Genomic DNA, 19,093 nt, shown 5'->3' on the forward strand with positions numbered 1-19,093 from the left:
GTATATCTACTGACTCGTGGCTTAGATGAAGTCACAGAGGACATAGATATACTGTATTGGTGGATAAAGTGGTTAATTGCAATTATAGAAAAAAAGAGAGGGAGGATTTCACATAAGGGCTATTAAAAAACCAACATTCTATGCCTTTTCCTTTTCCTTCCCATGTAATTTTCCTAATTCCTAAAGAGACTCTGAGGCGACATTAAAAATCACTTTTAACCTTATAAACAACATGGGCATTTCTGCCTCTGCTAAAACGCTGCTATCTTGCGGCTGAACGAGGGGTCTTTACCCCCCAAATCCCCTCCGTTGTTTCAGGGCAGCGCTTCCTGTTGAGGCAGGGCTAATGGCCGGAGCCCTGATCGCCGCCTCTCCCCCGCCCCTCTCAGTCTACCTTCACTGATAGACATGGGGAGAGGTGGAGATCCGCCGGCTGATAGACGCGCATGGAGGCAGAGCTACAGCTATTAGCTCTGCCTCCATGAGCAGCAAAATCTACGACCAAGTTGGTTGTGGATTTTGCAGGGGGGATTTGGGGGATAAAGACCCCTCGTTCAGCCGCGGGATAGCGACGTTTTAGCAGGGGCAAACATGCCCATGTTGATTGAGTTAAAAAGAGCAGTTTTTAATGTCGCTTCAGAGTCTCTTTAATAGGAAAGGATCTTATGAATTATGTTATTGTTACTGTGTTGTAATTCTTCTTTACCCTTCAGCACATCAACTGTGATATGCTTTTTTTTGTAATTGCTGTAACAATCACCATGTGTAGAGTTTTCTTTTCAATTAATTTCCTTTTCATGCTTTTGTGGATTTTTTTTTATTTCTTTCTTTGCTGATTATTGAGTCCAAATATTCTCTCTTGTATCTTTTGTTATTGCTGAATATCAGACAATGGTCGCGATATCAAAGGTAATGTGTGATTGGCAAATGTTTTTTCTTTTCTTGACGCTTTAAAAGTGCGACTTTTGCCTGGCATGTTAATTTGCCTGTTGCATGATCAATAGAGTCCGGCGCCCTCTGCTGGCCTTCTAATGACTTGAGTGCGTTAATGAACCAGTACTGGTCTCCTGGCGGACAGCGAATCCTTTCTTTTTGACGGCACGCATTTTAAATTACGTAGCAGATAATATATTCGACTAAATTTATACTGGATGAAATACCTGTGCATCTATCCTGCAAAAACACATCACTATACTCCTAACCGCTGATTTATCTATTTTTTGAATTTTTACAGGGTTGGAAGTACAGTAATCTAGTTAACTCCTTTGCTGCCAGACCCATCGCTATAAATTGATTATTTCCGTCTCTGGTAGCAAAGGTAAATTGAAAGAAGCAAATTTGCCTATTTTCTTCATTCATTCCTTTTTTGTCTCTTTAAAACTAGTTTCACATTCCTGGATGGCAGGGGGTATGGTTTATTTTTGTTTATTTTTAGTTTAGCTGTTTATGCATGCGTCTCTGAGTTAGTGCACCCGCTGGCATGGTTTGCCTCCTGCACAGTGATGAGCATTGGACACCATGTGGGTGATTTAATAAGCCAGAGGATTGCAGTGTGTGATCTTTCAGTTCAGCACAGCCAGACTCACGCGGGGAGATGTGAGTTTATTCTGCCAGGACAGCGAGTGGCCGCAGTACGCAAACAATCCACAGAAATAAATAGTGAATCGCCACGTTTCCCTGTACGTTGCTGTACATTGTGCTGCTTATATGATAGAGGCCACTTCAGGGCTGGATTTACCATAAGGCACTGTAGGCATGTGCCTACAAGCGCCTGATGATGGAAAGGCGGCTCACTACCCTCCCCAAGCTCCTCCCTCCTGCCTTAACTATGCAGAGTCCCAAGTGAAGTGTAAATGAGAGGTTACTCCCCAGGGTCTCAGCATTCCACTGACCAGGTCTCCCTTCAGTCGGGGGCACCTCTAGCTACTTAGTATTATGTAGCCAGTGCTATCTTCAGTATTAAGTGGCACCTGTTGCTACCTGTGATTGGCAAGGGAAGTAATGGAGAAGTGACAGCTGGGCCAGCCAGCAAACTTGGGGTGCGGTTTGGTGGGTGTTTGTAGGCTCATGGAGATCGATGTCTAGGGTGCTAGGACGTCTGTGCCTATAGGCTCTTGTGATGTACATCCGGGCCTGGGCCACTTGTAATATTTATTATTACGAACTAGTTAAAAGGCCTGTCTGTTGAAAAACAGACGCTAGGTCTCAGCTGCGAGACACTCCCCGCACGATGCATGTACAGCCTTTACCTGCTCACACCTATGTGCGCGCTCTTCCCCCCCCTCTGAAGTCTGTCTGCGTGCCATGCATGCAAGCCAGGCATGATGCACAGACACAGGAGGATGCAGGACAAGGGAGTTTATGATACAGGATGTATATCTATGGAGTGCTGACATCTTCTACAGCCCTCTGCAGAGTTCATAGTAGTCATGTCACTATCTGTATATTTGAGGAGCTTACAATCTAATCCCTACCATAGCCTCAGACTAATGTCCCTATCAGTGTTTGGACAAATTGCTTTGGGGGAGGAGCCAAATAACTTATCAGAATCTTTTTAGGGAGTGGGATCGGTGGAGTAGCAATAGAGGATGCAGAGGTAGCGACTGCACCTGGGGCCCCTGGGCCATTGGGGGCCCTTCCTAATTAACCTTATTAGCTTTTTCTTTGGTGCTATGCTGGTAATGAACACTTCTATGTGTGCATTTCATAATGGTAATCATTAACAAACTGTTTCCTTCCTCTGATTACATGTATCTGACACTTAAACTTTCCTTGGTAGGTTTTGGGGCTTCATATTAATAAATTGCTTTGGGCCCCATGTAAAACTCGCACTGGGGCCCCAAGCCACTGTGTGGGAGGAAATACATGGAGAACATACAAACCTCATGCAGGTACTCTGCTGTTCCCCCCACCACCCCCAAACAAGTCTGGCCGGTATCACTCTCCCCACCCCTCCCCCCCCCACACACACACACACACATACAACTCCTTTGCACAACAAATGTGGCTAGTTTAACTTCCCTCCGACCCCTATACCAAATGTTGCCAGTATGAACAATCCACCCCTATATCAGGTGTGGCCTGGATTTACCCAACAGGAGCCTATAGGCACAGATGTCCTTAGACTTCAACCTCCATGAACCTACAAACCCCACCAAACTGTACCACAAGTGTGCTGGCGAGCCCATCTTGCCTGCATAGGTAGCTATAAGTGCCCCTTTAGTATTAAGAAGCCAGATGTACCTCAGTATTGAGTAGCTAGAGGTGCTCCTGACTGAAGGGAGACCTGGGTGAGTAACCTCATTTACACTCTGCTCAGAACTCTGCATAGGAAAGGGAGGCACTCAGGGAGGGGAGTGAGCCGCCTCTCCATGATCAGGCGCCTGTAGGCACATACCTACAGTGCCTTATGGTAAATCCGGCCATGCTTGCCCTTCAGTGCTACTTAGCAAGTAGACTTTTTCCAGAAGTTTCAATTGAAAATGTTGAAGTCTTATTGCAGTGCCCCTTTAAACAGGTACACGACGTTGTCCTGTGACTACCAGATATTGTTTACCTGGAATGATACTTTTTTAAATATTTGCAGTTTGCTAAGATTTGAAATTCAGCACCTGCAAAGACAGACCTACTGTTTGGTGAAAAAAATGTTAATGAAATATGATATCTGGTTAGGTCTGGTGAAGTTTGCCTTCTTAAAACAGAAAGAAATCTGCAATAATTCAGCTCTAAGTGAACATTTGTGGTTACCCACAATGCACATCTACTGAATATGAAAAGTATCCCTTTTCACCCTTGGTAAGCCAGGCAAGAATCCAGAACCGCTGGTGTATAGCAAGCCTATAGCTTTAAATGTTACACAGCCATATCAAACCCACATGTAGACAGCCTGTTTCGGACTTTTGGTCCTCATCAGTACATGACAGGGATTGATAAGGCTGTATGAGATAGGGCTTGGACCAGTACAACAGAGTAACCAGTAGCAGTGCATTGTGGGTAACCACATATGTTCACTTATAGCTGAATTATTGCAGATTTCCTTCTGTTTTAGAAGGCAAACTACACCAAGCTTTGCTTTTTTTAGTAGGAGGGCTTTTTGGTCCCTTTTATCCCCCTATACATTCCTAGTAGTTTGGGTCACCCTGAGCTGCTTGGTTACTCTGGTTAAGTCTCTATGACCAAAAGTTAGCTATTCTTTATACATTACGGTGTCCGTGCATGCGGCAAACCAGTCAGTGTGGTATTTGAGTGTGAAATTGCTAGCTTGCATGCTGTGTATGATTATGATACTGTAACACATCGTATGCATACTAACCATCATGAGTATTTGTTTATCATTCTTGTGGAGTTACTAATCTACTAAATGAATGCTTACTGGTTTGAAACATAATCTTTAACCAAATAACATACACGAGTCCCTTTTATATGCTGGCGCTGTTGGAAGTTGCATCTTAGTGGCCCATATGCAATTAACTTTTTCACCTGAGTTTTCTCCTTGGTGATATTTTCAAACTTGCCATTAAAATGCATTTTAAACCACTAAAAAGCAAGAATATATTTAAAATAAATTTAGTAGTACATTGTCACCTACTTTTTGGTACTTTTTCAATTGTAGAGTGCTGAAAAGTTAGTCTAAATAGAAGATGAACATTTATCTCCTAGAAGAAAACTCAAGAGAAAAAGGGAATTGCATATGGGCCATGTGTCCTGATGTGTTTTCATTGGATCATTTCTCATCAAATTGGAGTAGCACGATTTCCCCTCTGCCCCAACACTTTAGCTACACTGTAAGAACTTCGAGGGACAAACAGTTATTTGATAAAACATGACTGAAAAGGTTAATAGACTGTGTTTCACTTTGCTTAGAACGGCGGTGCACCAGGCACCATAAAAAAAGAATATATGGACACTGCAGATCATACAACAGATCTGCTGTGACTGACCACATAATGGCTGCACACTAGTGTAAACACAGCCTTAGGAGATTTTTCTGTAAGTACACTTTTTACTTGCTAGAAGAGAAAGTAAGCACAGAGAGTCCAGTAAGAGTAAGTACAGGGGTTGAATGTACATAAGTGAGAGCTGATCATCAGCATTCATGAAAGAAGTCTGCAGACATGGGATGAGGTGATGATTACGTGGTGATTACCATGTATAGTGGGGCCAGAATGGAAAAAGCTTTATAGGACATATTGATAGATAAACAGCTGGATACAGAGGCACCAAAATAGGATAAAATATACTAAAAACAGTTTAAAAATAGGAGGTAGTGGTGGACTTACCTCTCATAATATAGACTCAGAAAGTCAAGATTCAGCATAATTCAGACTTTAATTTTAAAAAAAAAATAGCTCCAAACAGGCAACACGTTTTGCAAGCTTTCACCGCTTCTTCAGGCAAGAAAATTAGAAACTTAGCTGAGGTCAGCCTGATATAGCTCCTCCCTTGCGTCACATATTGGGTGAGCAGCCAGTGGAGGAAGGGAGAGCAAGTAGCAGAGTATAAGGAACAAGAAAAGAGATGGAGTTAAAGAGAAGACTTCAAGATGGACAGGCAATTCATTGACCCCAGAAAAAAAGAGTCTAACGGGGATATAATGGAAGGAATGCACTAGCAATTTAGCTACAAGTCTGTTAGGAAGGCAGAGATCTCAGAGGTGTCTGTTCATTTAGTCACGTGGACCCTGATGAACTAAGCGGTGGTATAGTTGCGATGTGCAGGTAACACATGGTGATTTTACCAGTACTAATGCTCCTGCTATGGTAACACACTCTGGCTGCATTACCATAGCAGTGGCATTAGTACCAGTAAAATTGCCCATCAAGGCCCATGACCGCACAGCTGATTAACCCACTTAATGTCTGTATCCAGGTAGAAGGCTGTTGTGGATTTTGACAATCACATTTTGCTCATAAGAAAATTATGTCCTGTCCTCCTCTTGCTTTGTACATGGTTTCCATATAAACCTCATTACTATTAGCATTTGCCTTGTTTCATCTTCCCTTCAGCAGAGCTTTAAAATGAAATTCCATGCACACCAAAATAAAACTACTGCCTTCCCCTCCGTACACCTCTCTGACTCTGTGGCTCCCGTGGCAGGTCTTTTGTCCATGTCAACCGTTATTTCGATAGTGCCTGGGCAGGCCCAATGAAAAACTCACATAGGAGCCCATAGCTCCTTAGCTACATCACTTAATCCTGTCCAAGTTGGCTGGATTACCTATGTTCTCCAACCTTCATTAATCCATCCCTATGCAGTCTCTCGATTTAAGGAAAATAGTTTTACGCTATATCTCCTTTTTAGGCTTAGAGTGAGATTGTCAGCTATAAAATTAAATTCAGTTTACCCACTACACTGTTTAATATGTAGTCTACATCCTGACCCTGCATTGCAAGAATTTCAATGTAATCATAAATATTTCTGCTGAAATGAATCTTGCCTATCTTATCTCAGTCAGCCTGGCTTGTTTCCGGTACATTGCCGGGTAGAGGGAAGCTGTTATCTCCCTTCCCACATTCCTTCGCCTCACTGATTGGCTGAGGGGCTGTTCACTGTGACAGGATGCTGAGAAGTGAAATAAACCTCACCCCTCTGCAAAGGCTGCTGAAATATGATCTATGCTGTGCTTATATGTGTTTACAAAGCAAGTTAGAAACGAAAGTGCAGTTTCTAGTACGGCGTTCAGTGGGGAGGATGGTGCGCAATGCATACACCATTTCAGGCAGAGGAGAAAAAAAGTAAGGGTCAGTGCACACCAAAAAGGGCTGGTTTAAAAGCAAATTATTATTATTTAGTATTTATATAGCGCCGACCTCTTCCGCAGTGCTGTACAGAGTATATTGTCTTGTCACTTAACTGTCCCTCTGAGGGGCTCACAATCTAATCCCTACATTACTCCTATGTCTATGTATGTATTGTGTAGTGTATGTATCGTAGTCTAGGGCCGATTTAGGGGGAAGCCAATTAACTTATCTATATGTTCTTGGGATGTGGGAGGAAACCAGAGTACCCGGAGGAAACCCACGCAGACTCGGGGAGAACATACAAACTCCTTGCAGATGTTGACCTGGCTGGGATTCAAACCGGGGACCCAGCGCTGCAAGGCAAGAGCGCTAACCACTACGCCACTATGCTGCAAATGCTCAGCGCTTTTTGCCTAGCGTTTTTTGGAGCGGTTTGGTGTAGCATTTTTATATTTTGTTACAGTAGAGCTGTAATGTAACCGCTTCTGTAACAAAAACGCTTGGAAAATCGCTCTGATCTAGCGCTTTTCAGAGTGATTTTCTGCTTTCCTATACTTAACATTAAGGCTGAATCGCCTCAGAAATCAGCAAAAATGCTGCAGGACCCGCGATTGCGCTTGGTGTGCTCCATCCCATTCAAATACATTGGCAAAGCGCTTTTTGAAGCTCAGAAGTGCTCTTGGTGTGCACCAGCCCTAAGGGAGGAAATGACATCAAGATTGGCTTTAGTCAGACAGTAAATATGGAAAGGCCTGGAACATTTTTCTCTTTATTTATGATATCGAACTCCCTGAAATCAAAATATAGTACAATACATATATTATGCAAGTAGAACAAGTATTGTATTTATCTACTTATATATATATTTTTCCCCTGGGATAGTATGGCTGTCCTTGCTGCTTTAAGCAAACCGCTTGAACAATTTTTCCAGAGAGCACTTGAAAGTGTTATTGAATCAAATTCATGCTAGCGATACATCTTTTACATGGTGTGCCTAAATTACATCAATCAATTACACTAATCTAAGTTTCTTCTAGATCAATAGAGCTCCCCGGCCGGCGTGTTACATTATGCTGCGGCAGCTTCAGTATTATGTTACGCCTAGTTTTGGTTTTGCGTCTAATGAAATCTATCACTCAGTTCATTGTCTTCATCAAGCGCAGAAGAGAGATGAAATCAGCGATTTTACTGAGCTATGGATATACCTAAAGATAGAATTATTGAAGATAATTGCAGAGTCTGTGTTATTCGAGCGTAACAAAACTAAACGTTGATGAATGCTTCAAACATACACTGATTAGCCAGATCATTAAAATCATCTCCCTGATAATGGGCATGTCCGCATTGTGCCACAAGAACAGGCGTACAATTAAAAATGGTGCCTAAGAATTTAAGCGCCAGGTAATACTGATAGTAGAATCTAAGAAATGTTACTGATGGTCTACTATTACCTTCCCTAACCTATCTCCCACACTAACCCCCCACCTATGTCTAAAGGTGCCCATTGACGGTACAATTTTTCACTAAATGTGATCTTCGATGCAACTTGAATGATTGTAAGTAATCTGAAGGCAATGATCAAATGCTCAGATTCACTGAACGATTCTTCAAATTCGATAATATTTTCCAACTTTCGGATCGATTTTATCCTATAAAGCAATCAACTGAAGAATCATTCACTATTGATTGCCTTCATAAACGGCAAATTTTCTATACAATTCGATCGTAAAAATTGCATTTGGTGAAAAAATTACCATTAAGTACTGTTAACGGGCACCTTTACACGAACCTACCCCCCTACCTACACCTAACAGGGTCTCTGCCTACATCTAACGCGAACTGTGACTTTATTCACCAATGTGAGTAATACACAAACCGGTATGGCTGTGGAGGTTACAAGGAAAACAGGTTTTTAGGTGCAGATGGGGAAGTTGGAAGCAAGAGCACTAATTGGACCGTACAACGGCTGTTTCGACTCAAGCTGAGGCTTGATCACGTGTGGTCCTTGCAACCACCACAGCCATACTGGTTGTTTTTTTTTTTTTTTATCTCTCACATTGGCAAATAAAGTCATGGCTGCAGCCAGACACAACTAACCCCCCACCCCCGCCCCCTGCACACACACACACACACACACACACACACACACACACACACACACACACACACACACACACACACACACACACACACACACACACACCCTCTGTAATGTGTGGGAGACATAGAGGTAATCAGTTGCAATGCAAGTCAATGCAACATTCCTCTCTCATTTTCCAATAAGGATATGAAGGATCAACTAATGATTAGGATTGGCGATCTAGTGGCCACAACTACACATGCCAGTGAATGGGGCTTCTATCTACATTTAGGCCGGTTTCACACTTGTGTTTAGTGTTGCGTTGCAATCCTCCCGCCACATCGCACTGCAATCCAAATACCTCACTCATATGATCCTGTGGGAGAGTGCGCCAAAGGGGACAATATGTCGATATGCATCGTGCCCTCCTCACCCCTTCCACCTCCTTCTCCCTCGGGAGCTCAGAACCGCTCTTGGTGTGCACCAGCCCTTTGATAACTATATAATATATTTTATGATATATTCCTTTGATTACATAGCATTTCTTTATCTCTCAGTTACTAATCTGGGATAGACATGTGAATGTTGCTCAGCTTTATGTTAACACACAGAAACCTATTTGGCAGTCTTCATGATCACTTGGTGTTCTGTTTCACAGTACTGCATTCTGATTACCTGTCTTCATGACTCTTGTCTTTAACTGCTTCCAGGCCCTTTTAACCATATCAAATCAAGCCTTCTTGGATCTACTTCCGATTCAAACCTGAACAAATACACAACCATCAACAAAATCCCTCAACTCACACTGAACTTCTCAGACATGAAAACTGAGAAGAAAGCATCCTCTCCGCCTTCATCCGAAAAAGCTATTATAGCGCCCAAGGTGAAGGAGCGAACGCACAACGTTACAGAGAAGGTCACACAGGTAAGCAGACAACTCAAGAACCTGAGGTTTTAATCTCCCTGGCATTATCATTTCCTGATTTAAGACTTGATTCACAAAGCGGTGCTAACAGTTAGCACCCTGGTGAAAAGCCCCTTATAAGTTTAGGCATGATAAGTTTAGGCGTGAAAAGTTTAAGCACCAACTGGGTTAGCATCGCAGTGCACAGCTGATCAAAAGTTTTACGCTAGCAAAGTCTGGTGCACTTCGCATAGAGTTTAATGGTGCTGCTTTGCGCGCGGGACTTTGCGCGCGATCTAAACTTATCTAAACTTACCACGCCTAAACTTATCACGTCTAAACTGGCTTTTCACCAGCGTGGTGCAATGGTTATCACGCCTAAAGTCTTTTAGGCATGCTAACTGGGTTAGCACCGCTTTGTGAATCGAGCCCTTAGGGTCTAAAAACCGTACAATTTTTTCACAAGCTGTTAGATCCTAAAAACAAGAAAAAAGCCCCTGCATATAACTCACTCAGGCACAACATTACCGATCTGAGCTGCGGATTTCCGCCCTGACTCGGAATTACCGCTAAGGAGGTAATTAAAGGTAGTGTTTGTGGGTATAACTTTGGATGACCTGTTTGTCTCTTTTTTCTCTTGGCCCATATGTCATTAACTTTTTCCAGAGTTTTCTCCTAGGTGATAGTTTCACACCTTGTCAATAAAATGGCCTTTAAGCTACCAGCAAACGAGAAAATTCGCTAAATAATTTTGACGGTATTTTTACTTACAGTTCCAACGTGCTGAAAAGTTATTTTAAAAAGATCAAACATGGTCTATATGCAATCAGGGCTGTGGAGTCGGTACAAAAATCTTCAGATTCCAACTCCGACTCCTCAGTTTCTGAAACCACGACTCCGACTCCGGGAACCCAAAATTGCTCAGACTCCGACTCCTTAGTCTAATACTTAACAGGGCTGTGGATTTTGTACAAAATTCATCCGACTCCTCAGTTTCTGAATCCACGACTCCGACTCCGGGTGCCCAAAATTGCCCCGACTCCTCGACTCCAACTCCCACTCCACAGCCCTGTATGCAATTACATTTTTCTCCTGAGTTTTCTCCAAGGAGATACTTTTTCAACTACTTTTTTGAACAACCTTTTTAAAACAAAAAATAGATGAAAAGGTACTACCAAAATTATTTTGAGGATTTTCTTGCTTGCTTGTGGTTTAAAAGGCATTTTATGATGAGGTGTGAAAATATAATCTAGGAGAAAAAGTGAAATGCTTATGGGCCATGTGTGCCAATTGTTTTTTATTTGTTCTGTTGCCAATGCCACATCTGCCGCAATCAATTCTGGGTACGAATATTGTACTCGGCGAATAAAGCTTTTTGATTCTGATTCTAAATTGCATATGGGCCATGATCTCATGGAGAAAACGTTAATTGAATAAAGGCCCTTGAGCGGTTAAAAGATAAGTCATGGATGCGGAACATTCACTGCTATGCACAGGCAAATAAAGTTGTTGTAATTGTTATTATGCTTTTATGTGGTTCTGGTACATTTTCCACAGTGCTTTATAAGAGGATATCATACAGCTCATGTCAACAACTGTCCCTCAAATGTGCTCACAATCGAATGTTCTAAAGACAGTTTGGGGACATCATATACATCAAATAACTTACTAGTATGTCTTTGGGATTTAGAAGAAATCCCATGCAGAGCTGACCTGGAAGTGTGCAGGAAGTGCTGAGGTGCATTGTGGGTGATGATACTTTGGTTGTTCTGAGGCATGGCATGGTTTGCTGGCTTTGTTGGGATAAGAACAGGGCCTATATATCTGTAATGGATGCTCACACTTGCATTTCTGACCCTATTGGGGTGACGACACTTAAAGGGATCCTAAAGCGACACTAAGGTCTCCAGTTTAACTTCTTCCAGCCCCTGTAGTCAACCTTGTCCCTTGCCATCAATCTGCCCCTCCGAAATTTATGCCCCTGTGAAAACTGTCCGACTTAGCCTGTCGCGAGCTATTGCTCGCGCACCTCATCGATTGTACTTTCTTTATCAGGAACTTTCGGTGGATGCACACTTGCATTTTTATGAACTGCGCAAGACACTTCAAGCTACAGGAGCGCGATCAAGGCACGTGCAGCCTGGGGCCACACCTAAAGCTTCCGAACAGGCATAGCGGTTGAAGGGAATAGTGCGGAAAGACCGCAAGGGACCAGGACAACTACAGGTGGCTGGAAGAGGATAGCTAATGAGCCCGCTAACCCAGGCAACCGGTTTTTCACCCGGCTTCCTTCAGGTCGGAGATTCTGGACCATATCCACCAGGACCACAAGGCAACAGTTTTGACCATCTCCATTTACACCTACTATTGCCTACCACGATGCATAGATCGGCCCACTGTATGTTTTTCTTTAGTGTAATCCATTGGCTGCCAGCGCTTAATACGCTGGCACATCCTGACGTCACATCATGTAACATCTTGTTGCCATGGAGACTCAATGCTTAAATCGGAGATCGAGGTGGGTTTCATATCCCCCGCCGCCCACTCGCAACTCTGCAGGGAGGGAGAGGGAAAGGAGAGGAATACTGTCAGCGGTCTGGAGTAACAGCACATGTGAGCCGTAGTTTGCCCAGCGCTAATCTAGTATGTATACAGGAGTCACCGAATGTTGCATAAAGATCTGGCAAACCGGATCTTTAGCAACAGCAACAACCGACTGACTGCCGAGCCCATTGTTCCCCTTTCTCACCCTGGCATCAGAAGCCACTTGTCATGTGCTGCACTGTAGTAGCTCCTCCCCCTCCATAGAAACAGACAGGTCAGCCACCCCACCCCCTCCTGCGGGCAACAGTAATTGTACGTGTTCTAGAAGTAAATTAAAGTAAGGATTCAGATTGATTGGACTTTGCAGCTTCTCTATTTTTGTTCCTATTTTCTTTATACTTTTGTATAAATATGTTTATTTTTAATTCCTGATGGGGACATCAATGACAGGGTAACTTTGTCATCTACCACCATGATGACTATCCATTGAACATCTACAATACCTTTAAAAGCGCATATTTGTGTCCTCACTTTCTTTCCAACGTCCCTCAGGATGGCCTCAATATGAGAGATTCCGTGCCCCTCCCCCTAAGGAAACACAAGCCAATTAAAAAATACTATAAATAGCTCCACCTCTTCCCCCTATCCTCAGTTTTTTGTGTTTCCCGGTCCACCCGGGAGCATAAGCCAATGTCTGCGACAGAATTTTGTTATTTTTTAGCATGGCCTGGTGGTTCTGGTGGGAGCCAGGTTCCCCTGTATTTCCCCCTGTGTGGTCTCTTACCGGGTTAAGGAGCTCGGGAGGAGGCTCAGATGGCGGCTGGTGCACGGAGAAAGCAGCGTCTGAGGCGGCGGTTAATGCGGAGCCGATGCGGCGGCCATAACGGCGAGATGGAGGCGTACGGCAAATTTGGATCTCGCGCGGAGTCAGAACATACGTCAGGCGTACATGCGTCTTTGGAGACGCGTAGGTCATGCGCACTTACGTCGGGAGATGACGCTGTTCCGGTGGAAGTACTGTGTCTTCTGTGTTTCTTCCGCCTCGTGGACTCGGCGTCCGGATGTGTACGGAGGCAGAGGCCAGCTGCAGGTAATTTAACTTTTACTGATTGCCTGACAGGAGGCGGAGGAAGTTTTTACTTAACAGACTCAGGGTCTGTGTGCAATCGGACACTCTGTTTGTGCTGAATCTGGGAGATGGAGCAGCCCGGTTCTCCTGCAGATTCAATATTACCTGCTGCAGTGCAAAGCGCCCAGAGCAATGCTCTTGCCTCAGGACAGGTATTATATGGTTGTTGACTTGAGTATATGTGTGTTTCTAACCAGGGATTCAACTAAAACTCTTTTTCTCTGGTATTTTTTCAGAAAAATACAGAGAAAGGAAGCAGCTCATCCAGATCCAGACCTAAGGGGGAGGTGACGGAGGAGCAAGAGGGGACCAGTGTGGATACTAAAAAGAGGGATAAGAGATCGGATAGTAGCTCTGCTAAATCTACTCGTCCTGCTAAGTGTATAGAAAAATCCAGAAGATGTGATGTATGTGATGTAAAGTTATCCACGACTTGGAAAAAGTCAATTTGTCAGAAATGTGAAACCCCTGTAAAGTCTGATACTAATGTGGTTCAGGATCTGGTCTCTATGATTAGAGAAGAATTATGTACTACTTTCAAGGCCTTTCGTACCGCTATGGCTGATCCGGTGCAAAAGAGCCAAGTTATGAGTAGTCAAGTTTCCCAGCCTGAGGTTGCTTTGGAGGAAGGTGAAGCCTCAGATCAGGATTCAATGGAGGAAGGAGAGCAAAGAGATAGTCATTTACTGAAGGAAGAACCCTCTACTTCTAAAGGGTCAAAATATCTTTTCTCTGCAGAAGATACTCCTGAGTTGTTAAGAGCTATATATGAAAATGAGGGGATCCAAGTGTCGGAACCTGTATTGTCTGCTCAGGATAAAATATATAAGGGGCTAAAGGGTCAGCCTTGCAGATCCTTCCCAGTGCATTCCTCCCTGAAAGAAATTATTTCTGACCAGTGGAAGGAACCAGAACGTAGGGCTTTCATACCAAGTTCTTTTAAGCGTCGGTTTCCTTTTTCTGAATCCGATGAAGCAGTGTGGGTCAAATGTCCCAAGATTGATGCTGCGATATCTCAGTATTCAAAAGATTCTGACCTATCTTTTGAGGATTCTGGGTTACTCAAAGACCCAATGGACAAAAAGTCGGATGTGCTTAGTAAAAGAACTTGGGAGGCAGCTACGTTCTGTTTCAAGCCAGAGGTCTCCTCCGTTTGTGTGGCACGTAATCTATTATCTTGGGTAGAAGCGGTTGAGGAGGATCTCATTAAAGGAGTTCCACATGAGCATATTTTGCTTTCTATCCCTTTGATTTTGAAGGCAGTAGCTTTCCTGGCAGATGCAGCAGCAGAAGCTCTGAGGTATTCTGCCAGGGCAGCTGCCTTGGCTAATGCTACTAGACGATCTATTTGGTTAAAAACCTGGGAGGGAGACATCACGTCAAAGCAGAGACTTTGTGCGATGCCCTTCGAAGGTGATCTACTTTTTGGTAAAGATTTAGAATCGGTGTTAACCAGATCAGTAGATAAAGGTAAAAGACTTCCTGACAAAAAGAAGAAGGTGGTAATTTTTTCAGACAATATGGTGGTGATATCGTACCTCAACAAGCAGGGAGGAACGAGGTCAGAGAGTTTATTAAACCTGTCACTAGAGATCATGGAATGGTCAGAAAAGTATATAGTCTCATTAACAGCAGTGCACATCAAAGGAGAATTGAATGTGTGGGCAGATACCCTGAGTCGTCAGTTAATTCTGGAGAGCGAGTGGGAGCTAAATCCGCGTATTTTCAATATGCTGGTAGAGAAATGGGGTCAACCAATCCTAGACCTATTTGCTACAGCTCAGAATGCAAAGACCAGAGACTTTTGCTCTATACAGACAGGAACCCAGTCGAACCGAATGGATGCCTTCTCAGTCCACTGGGGGGAGGGACTGATGTATGCATTCCCTCCTTTCAGGCTAATCCAGAGAGTTCTGTGCAAAGTGGTAAGAGACAAAGCCCAGATGATATTAGTGGTACCTTTTTGGCCAAAAAGATGTTGGTTTCCACAGTTAGTAAACTTGGCTATGGAAGATCCATTCAAGATACCAGTGTCTCGGGACATTGTGATACAGGGGAAGGCTGTTCATCCAGATCCTCACTGGTTACAACTTTCAGCCTGGATCCTGAAAGGGTCCTGTTAAGAAAGAAAGGGTGTTCGGAAAAGGTGATTGACATTCTTTTGAAAAGTAGAAAGCCTGTCACCAGGAGAATATACTTTCGGGTTTGGAAGACTTTTTTTAGCATGGAGAAAGGCTACAAGTAAAGGAGAAGGTGTACCTGATGTGTTGGACTTTTTACAAAGAGGCGTGGATCTTAAGTTGGCTCCAGGTACATTAAAAGTTCAAGTGGCGGCTTTATCAGTTTTTCTGGATAAACAGCTTGCTAGGGATCCTCTTATCATGAGATTTTTGAAAGTAATCAAAATGGGAAGATGGGTGCCAGAGAAGATTATGCCAGCTTGGGATCTACCATTAGTACTACAGGTATTAATTAAAGATCCTTTTGAGCCGTTGGAAAGAATATCAATACATTTGTTAACTTTAAAGGTGGTTTTTCTAGTGGCAATTACATCTGCAAGAAGAGTTGGAGATCTTCAGGCACTATCAGTGAAGGATCCATTAATGACTGTTTTAGATGATAGGATAATTCTTAGGCCTGATCCAGCATATCTTCCTAAAGTGAATTCATCGTATCATCGTTCCCAGGAAATTGTCCTACCTTCTTTTTGTGATAATCCAAAAAATTCAAAGGAAAATGATTGGCACTGTCTTGATGTAAGAAGAGCGATTCTGACATACCTGACTAAGGTGAAACAATTCAGAAGATCGAGTCATTTGTTTGTGTTATTTGCAGGCCCAAATAAAGGATTACAGGCTTCAAAATCAACTATTTCCCGTTGGATTAGAGAAGCAATTGTTATGGCATACAAAAGCAATGGCAAAGCACTCCCTGAAAGATTGACTGCTCATTCCACAAGATCATTATCTACGTCCTGGGCTGAAAGAGCAGGCGCATCCTTGGAACAAATCTGTAAGGCAGCAACTTGGGTGTCTCCAAATACCTTCATTAGGCACTACAGAGTGGACGTTTTATCAAATCAGGATCAAACGTTCGGTAGGAAAGTGCTTCAGGCAGTGGTCCCACCCTAGAGGTAAGCAGTTTCTCGCTTGTCTCTCATATTGAGGCCATCCTGAGGGACGTTGGAAAGAAAAACCTTGTTACTCTTACCGTTAACGGTATTTCTTCCAGTCCCTCAGGATGGCCTGGGTTTCCCGCCCTATTGGGAAAGCGTAAGTATGAAAGTGTATGTTATTAGTTGTCTTTATATGTATATGCATGTTTTTGGCTTTAGTAAATTTTTTAGACTTGGTTATTTAGAGGGTGTTTCTCTTACATTAAACTGAGGATAGGGGGAAGAGGTGGAGCTATTTATAGTATTTTTTAATTGGCTTGTGTTTCCTTAGGGGGAGGGGCACGGAATCTCTCATATTGAGGCCATCCTGAGGGACTGGAAGAAATACCGTTAACGGTAAGAGTAACAAGGTTTTTTTCAGTTACAGCAAAAAACTATTACTGTTCATGATTTAATAGTGTGCTTAGACCTCCATTTGCATGTTACCTTGAACAACTGTGTGGACTTTCTAATAAATATTCATTAAAGTATTTATGGCATAAAGGCTCCATTTAAGATGCTGCTGTGTTTCTCGCCGACAATAAACCCTTTGCGAACATATTCATAATCTAGTTGGCTTACGTGATAACATTTAGATTCAGTAGCTTTATATTTGGATGCAGATTAAAAGATAAAGACAAAAGAGGGAATCTCAGATATTTCATCTATTACAAGAACAGTTTAATGAAGCAAGTCATGAAATCTAATGTGTTTCTAGTTGATATACTTGGAAAAAGTGTGACAGTTTTGGCATACTTTTGTAATGTGACAATATCACAAACTGGAACACGAAGTGACTCTGAAATAAACTTGGGCAACATAAACTGTACATATAATGATAAACTACATAATCAGAGGATACCTACACTGACAATGTCATGGTACCCCAACAAAATAAAGTAGAATGTAATACATTATTCAAGATACTCCATTTTACTTTAACCCATTAGCAGCTACACTGCTTTTGACCTCAGCCGGAAGATCTCGTTGTGCTGTAAATTCAGAAAATGAAGTCCTCTTTTATTGTCTCACACTGCCCCCTGGTGACAAGTGGCCATAAATACACATTACAACAGTACTAATTAGGAGCAGGGAAATGTAATAAAATAGACATAAAAAAATGTGCTCAAATATATTGGCGTGGAGCACTTGCAAGCCTCTAAATAAATTGGCTGCTAAAGTGTGAATTATCCTGGTTTCAGCATAAGAAACACTTCCTATATGTATATATTTCTGCATACTGGTATGGAACCTCACTCTCCCAGTGATGTTTGGCCTAGGCTATTAAGTTATGCTTCTCTGGGAGAACAGGTGTTGTTTCTGCTAACTTTGGAACACACAACAAACATTCTGCAATGATGCTCCTTGCCACCAGTAAAGATGTTGCCACCTGTAATACATTTAAGAATGTGGATTTGGGAGAGGAAAGATTTTATGATGGGCCAACTTTGACTAAATGATTTACAGGGAATTTTAGCAATTTTAATCATTGCTACATTCAGTAAAGTTCCTCTTCAAGATGATTACTCACAGCATGAAGGGCTTTAAAGTGAACCTGGAGTGAGGTAACTTTAATGTCTAGAGAATGGAGCAGATGAAGTAAAGCAAAGTAGAACCATGCTTTCCTGTTGGTTAGTGAAACCATTCATCACATTAACCACTTCCTTACCCTGGTCATTTTTACAGTTCAGCTCAGCTCTGATTACTTTGGCAATCATTTTATAAATAATGATCACAACTGATCATGATCTATATATTGTTTTATTTAGGACAAATTAGGCTTTTGTGGCTGATATTTGTGTTTAATTTTCTATGTTTAGTTTTCTATGTATTTTAAAAGGAAAATTAGGAAAAAATACACAATTTATCCACTTTCATACATGATAGCTTTAACCACTTTGTCCTCCTTGACGTATAAAAACGTCAAGGAGGACAGGCGCGCTCCCGCGGCCGATCGCACGCGTGCACGCGCACTCCCGGCCGCGGATTCGGTAGCCACGGAATCAATGTATCGGGCTATGGAGCCCGATCACTGATTCCTCTCCCCCGCTGAAAAAGCGACAGCTTCTCTCGGAAGCTTCGCTCTTTCTGAAGCTGTGTCCCTCTAAGTGTACATTGTACGCTTAGAGTGACGTCATGTAAACAAACTCGAGATTGCTATCTTGTGGCCAAAAAGTAAAACTACAAGTAAATTACAAAAAACATTACAATACACAAATATTTCCCCAAATAAAACACTTTTATTTCCCACCCTCCCAAAAAGGCCCACTTAAAATGTTTAATAAAAAAAAACAAAAAACATTACTATAAAAAAAAACACATAAATATTTGCCTAAGGGTCTAAACTTTTTAAATATCTATGTAAAGATGAAATATTTCTCTTTTTTTTTTTTTTTATAAGCTTGTAAATAGTGATGTATGCAAAACGGAAAAAATGCTCTTTTATTTCCAAATAAAATATTGTCGCGATACATTGTGATAGGGACATAATTTAAATGGTGAAATAACCATGACAAATGGGCAATTACAATACGTGGGTTT

General features: G+C 42.4%; 1 protein-coding gene across 10 annotated transcripts in view; it reads left to right on the forward strand.

Annotated features, from left to right (window-relative positions):
• KCNH7 (potassium voltage-gated channel subfamily H member 7) overlaps nucleotides 1-19,093 on the forward strand; it is a 567,276-nt gene that overhangs the window by 364,092 nt on the left and 184,091 nt on the right. For 6 of the 10 annotated variants that reach the window (XM_068245637.1, XM_068245631.1, XM_068245632.1 and 3 more), the window contains 3 exons: nucleotides 889-909; nucleotides 1,385-1,408; nucleotides 9,532-9,746. In XM_068245637.1, coding sequence (XP_068101738.1) covers nucleotides 889-909; nucleotides 1,385-1,408; nucleotides 9,532-9,746 — 260 coding nt within the window. The remainder of the gene's footprint in view (nucleotides 1-888; nucleotides 910-1,384; nucleotides 1,409-9,531; nucleotides 9,747-19,093) is intronic. The other 4 variants (XM_068245635.1, XM_068245636.1, XM_068245634.1 and 1 more) reach the window with 3 other exon arrangements.

This window comes from Hyperolius riggenbachi, chromosome 7, assembly GCF_040937935.1.
Source record: "Hyperolius riggenbachi isolate aHypRig1 chromosome 7, aHypRig1.pri, whole genome shotgun sequence".
In the NCBI taxonomy this organism is placed as follows: domain Eukaryota; kingdom Metazoa; phylum Chordata; class Amphibia; order Anura; family Hyperoliidae; genus Hyperolius; species Hyperolius riggenbachi.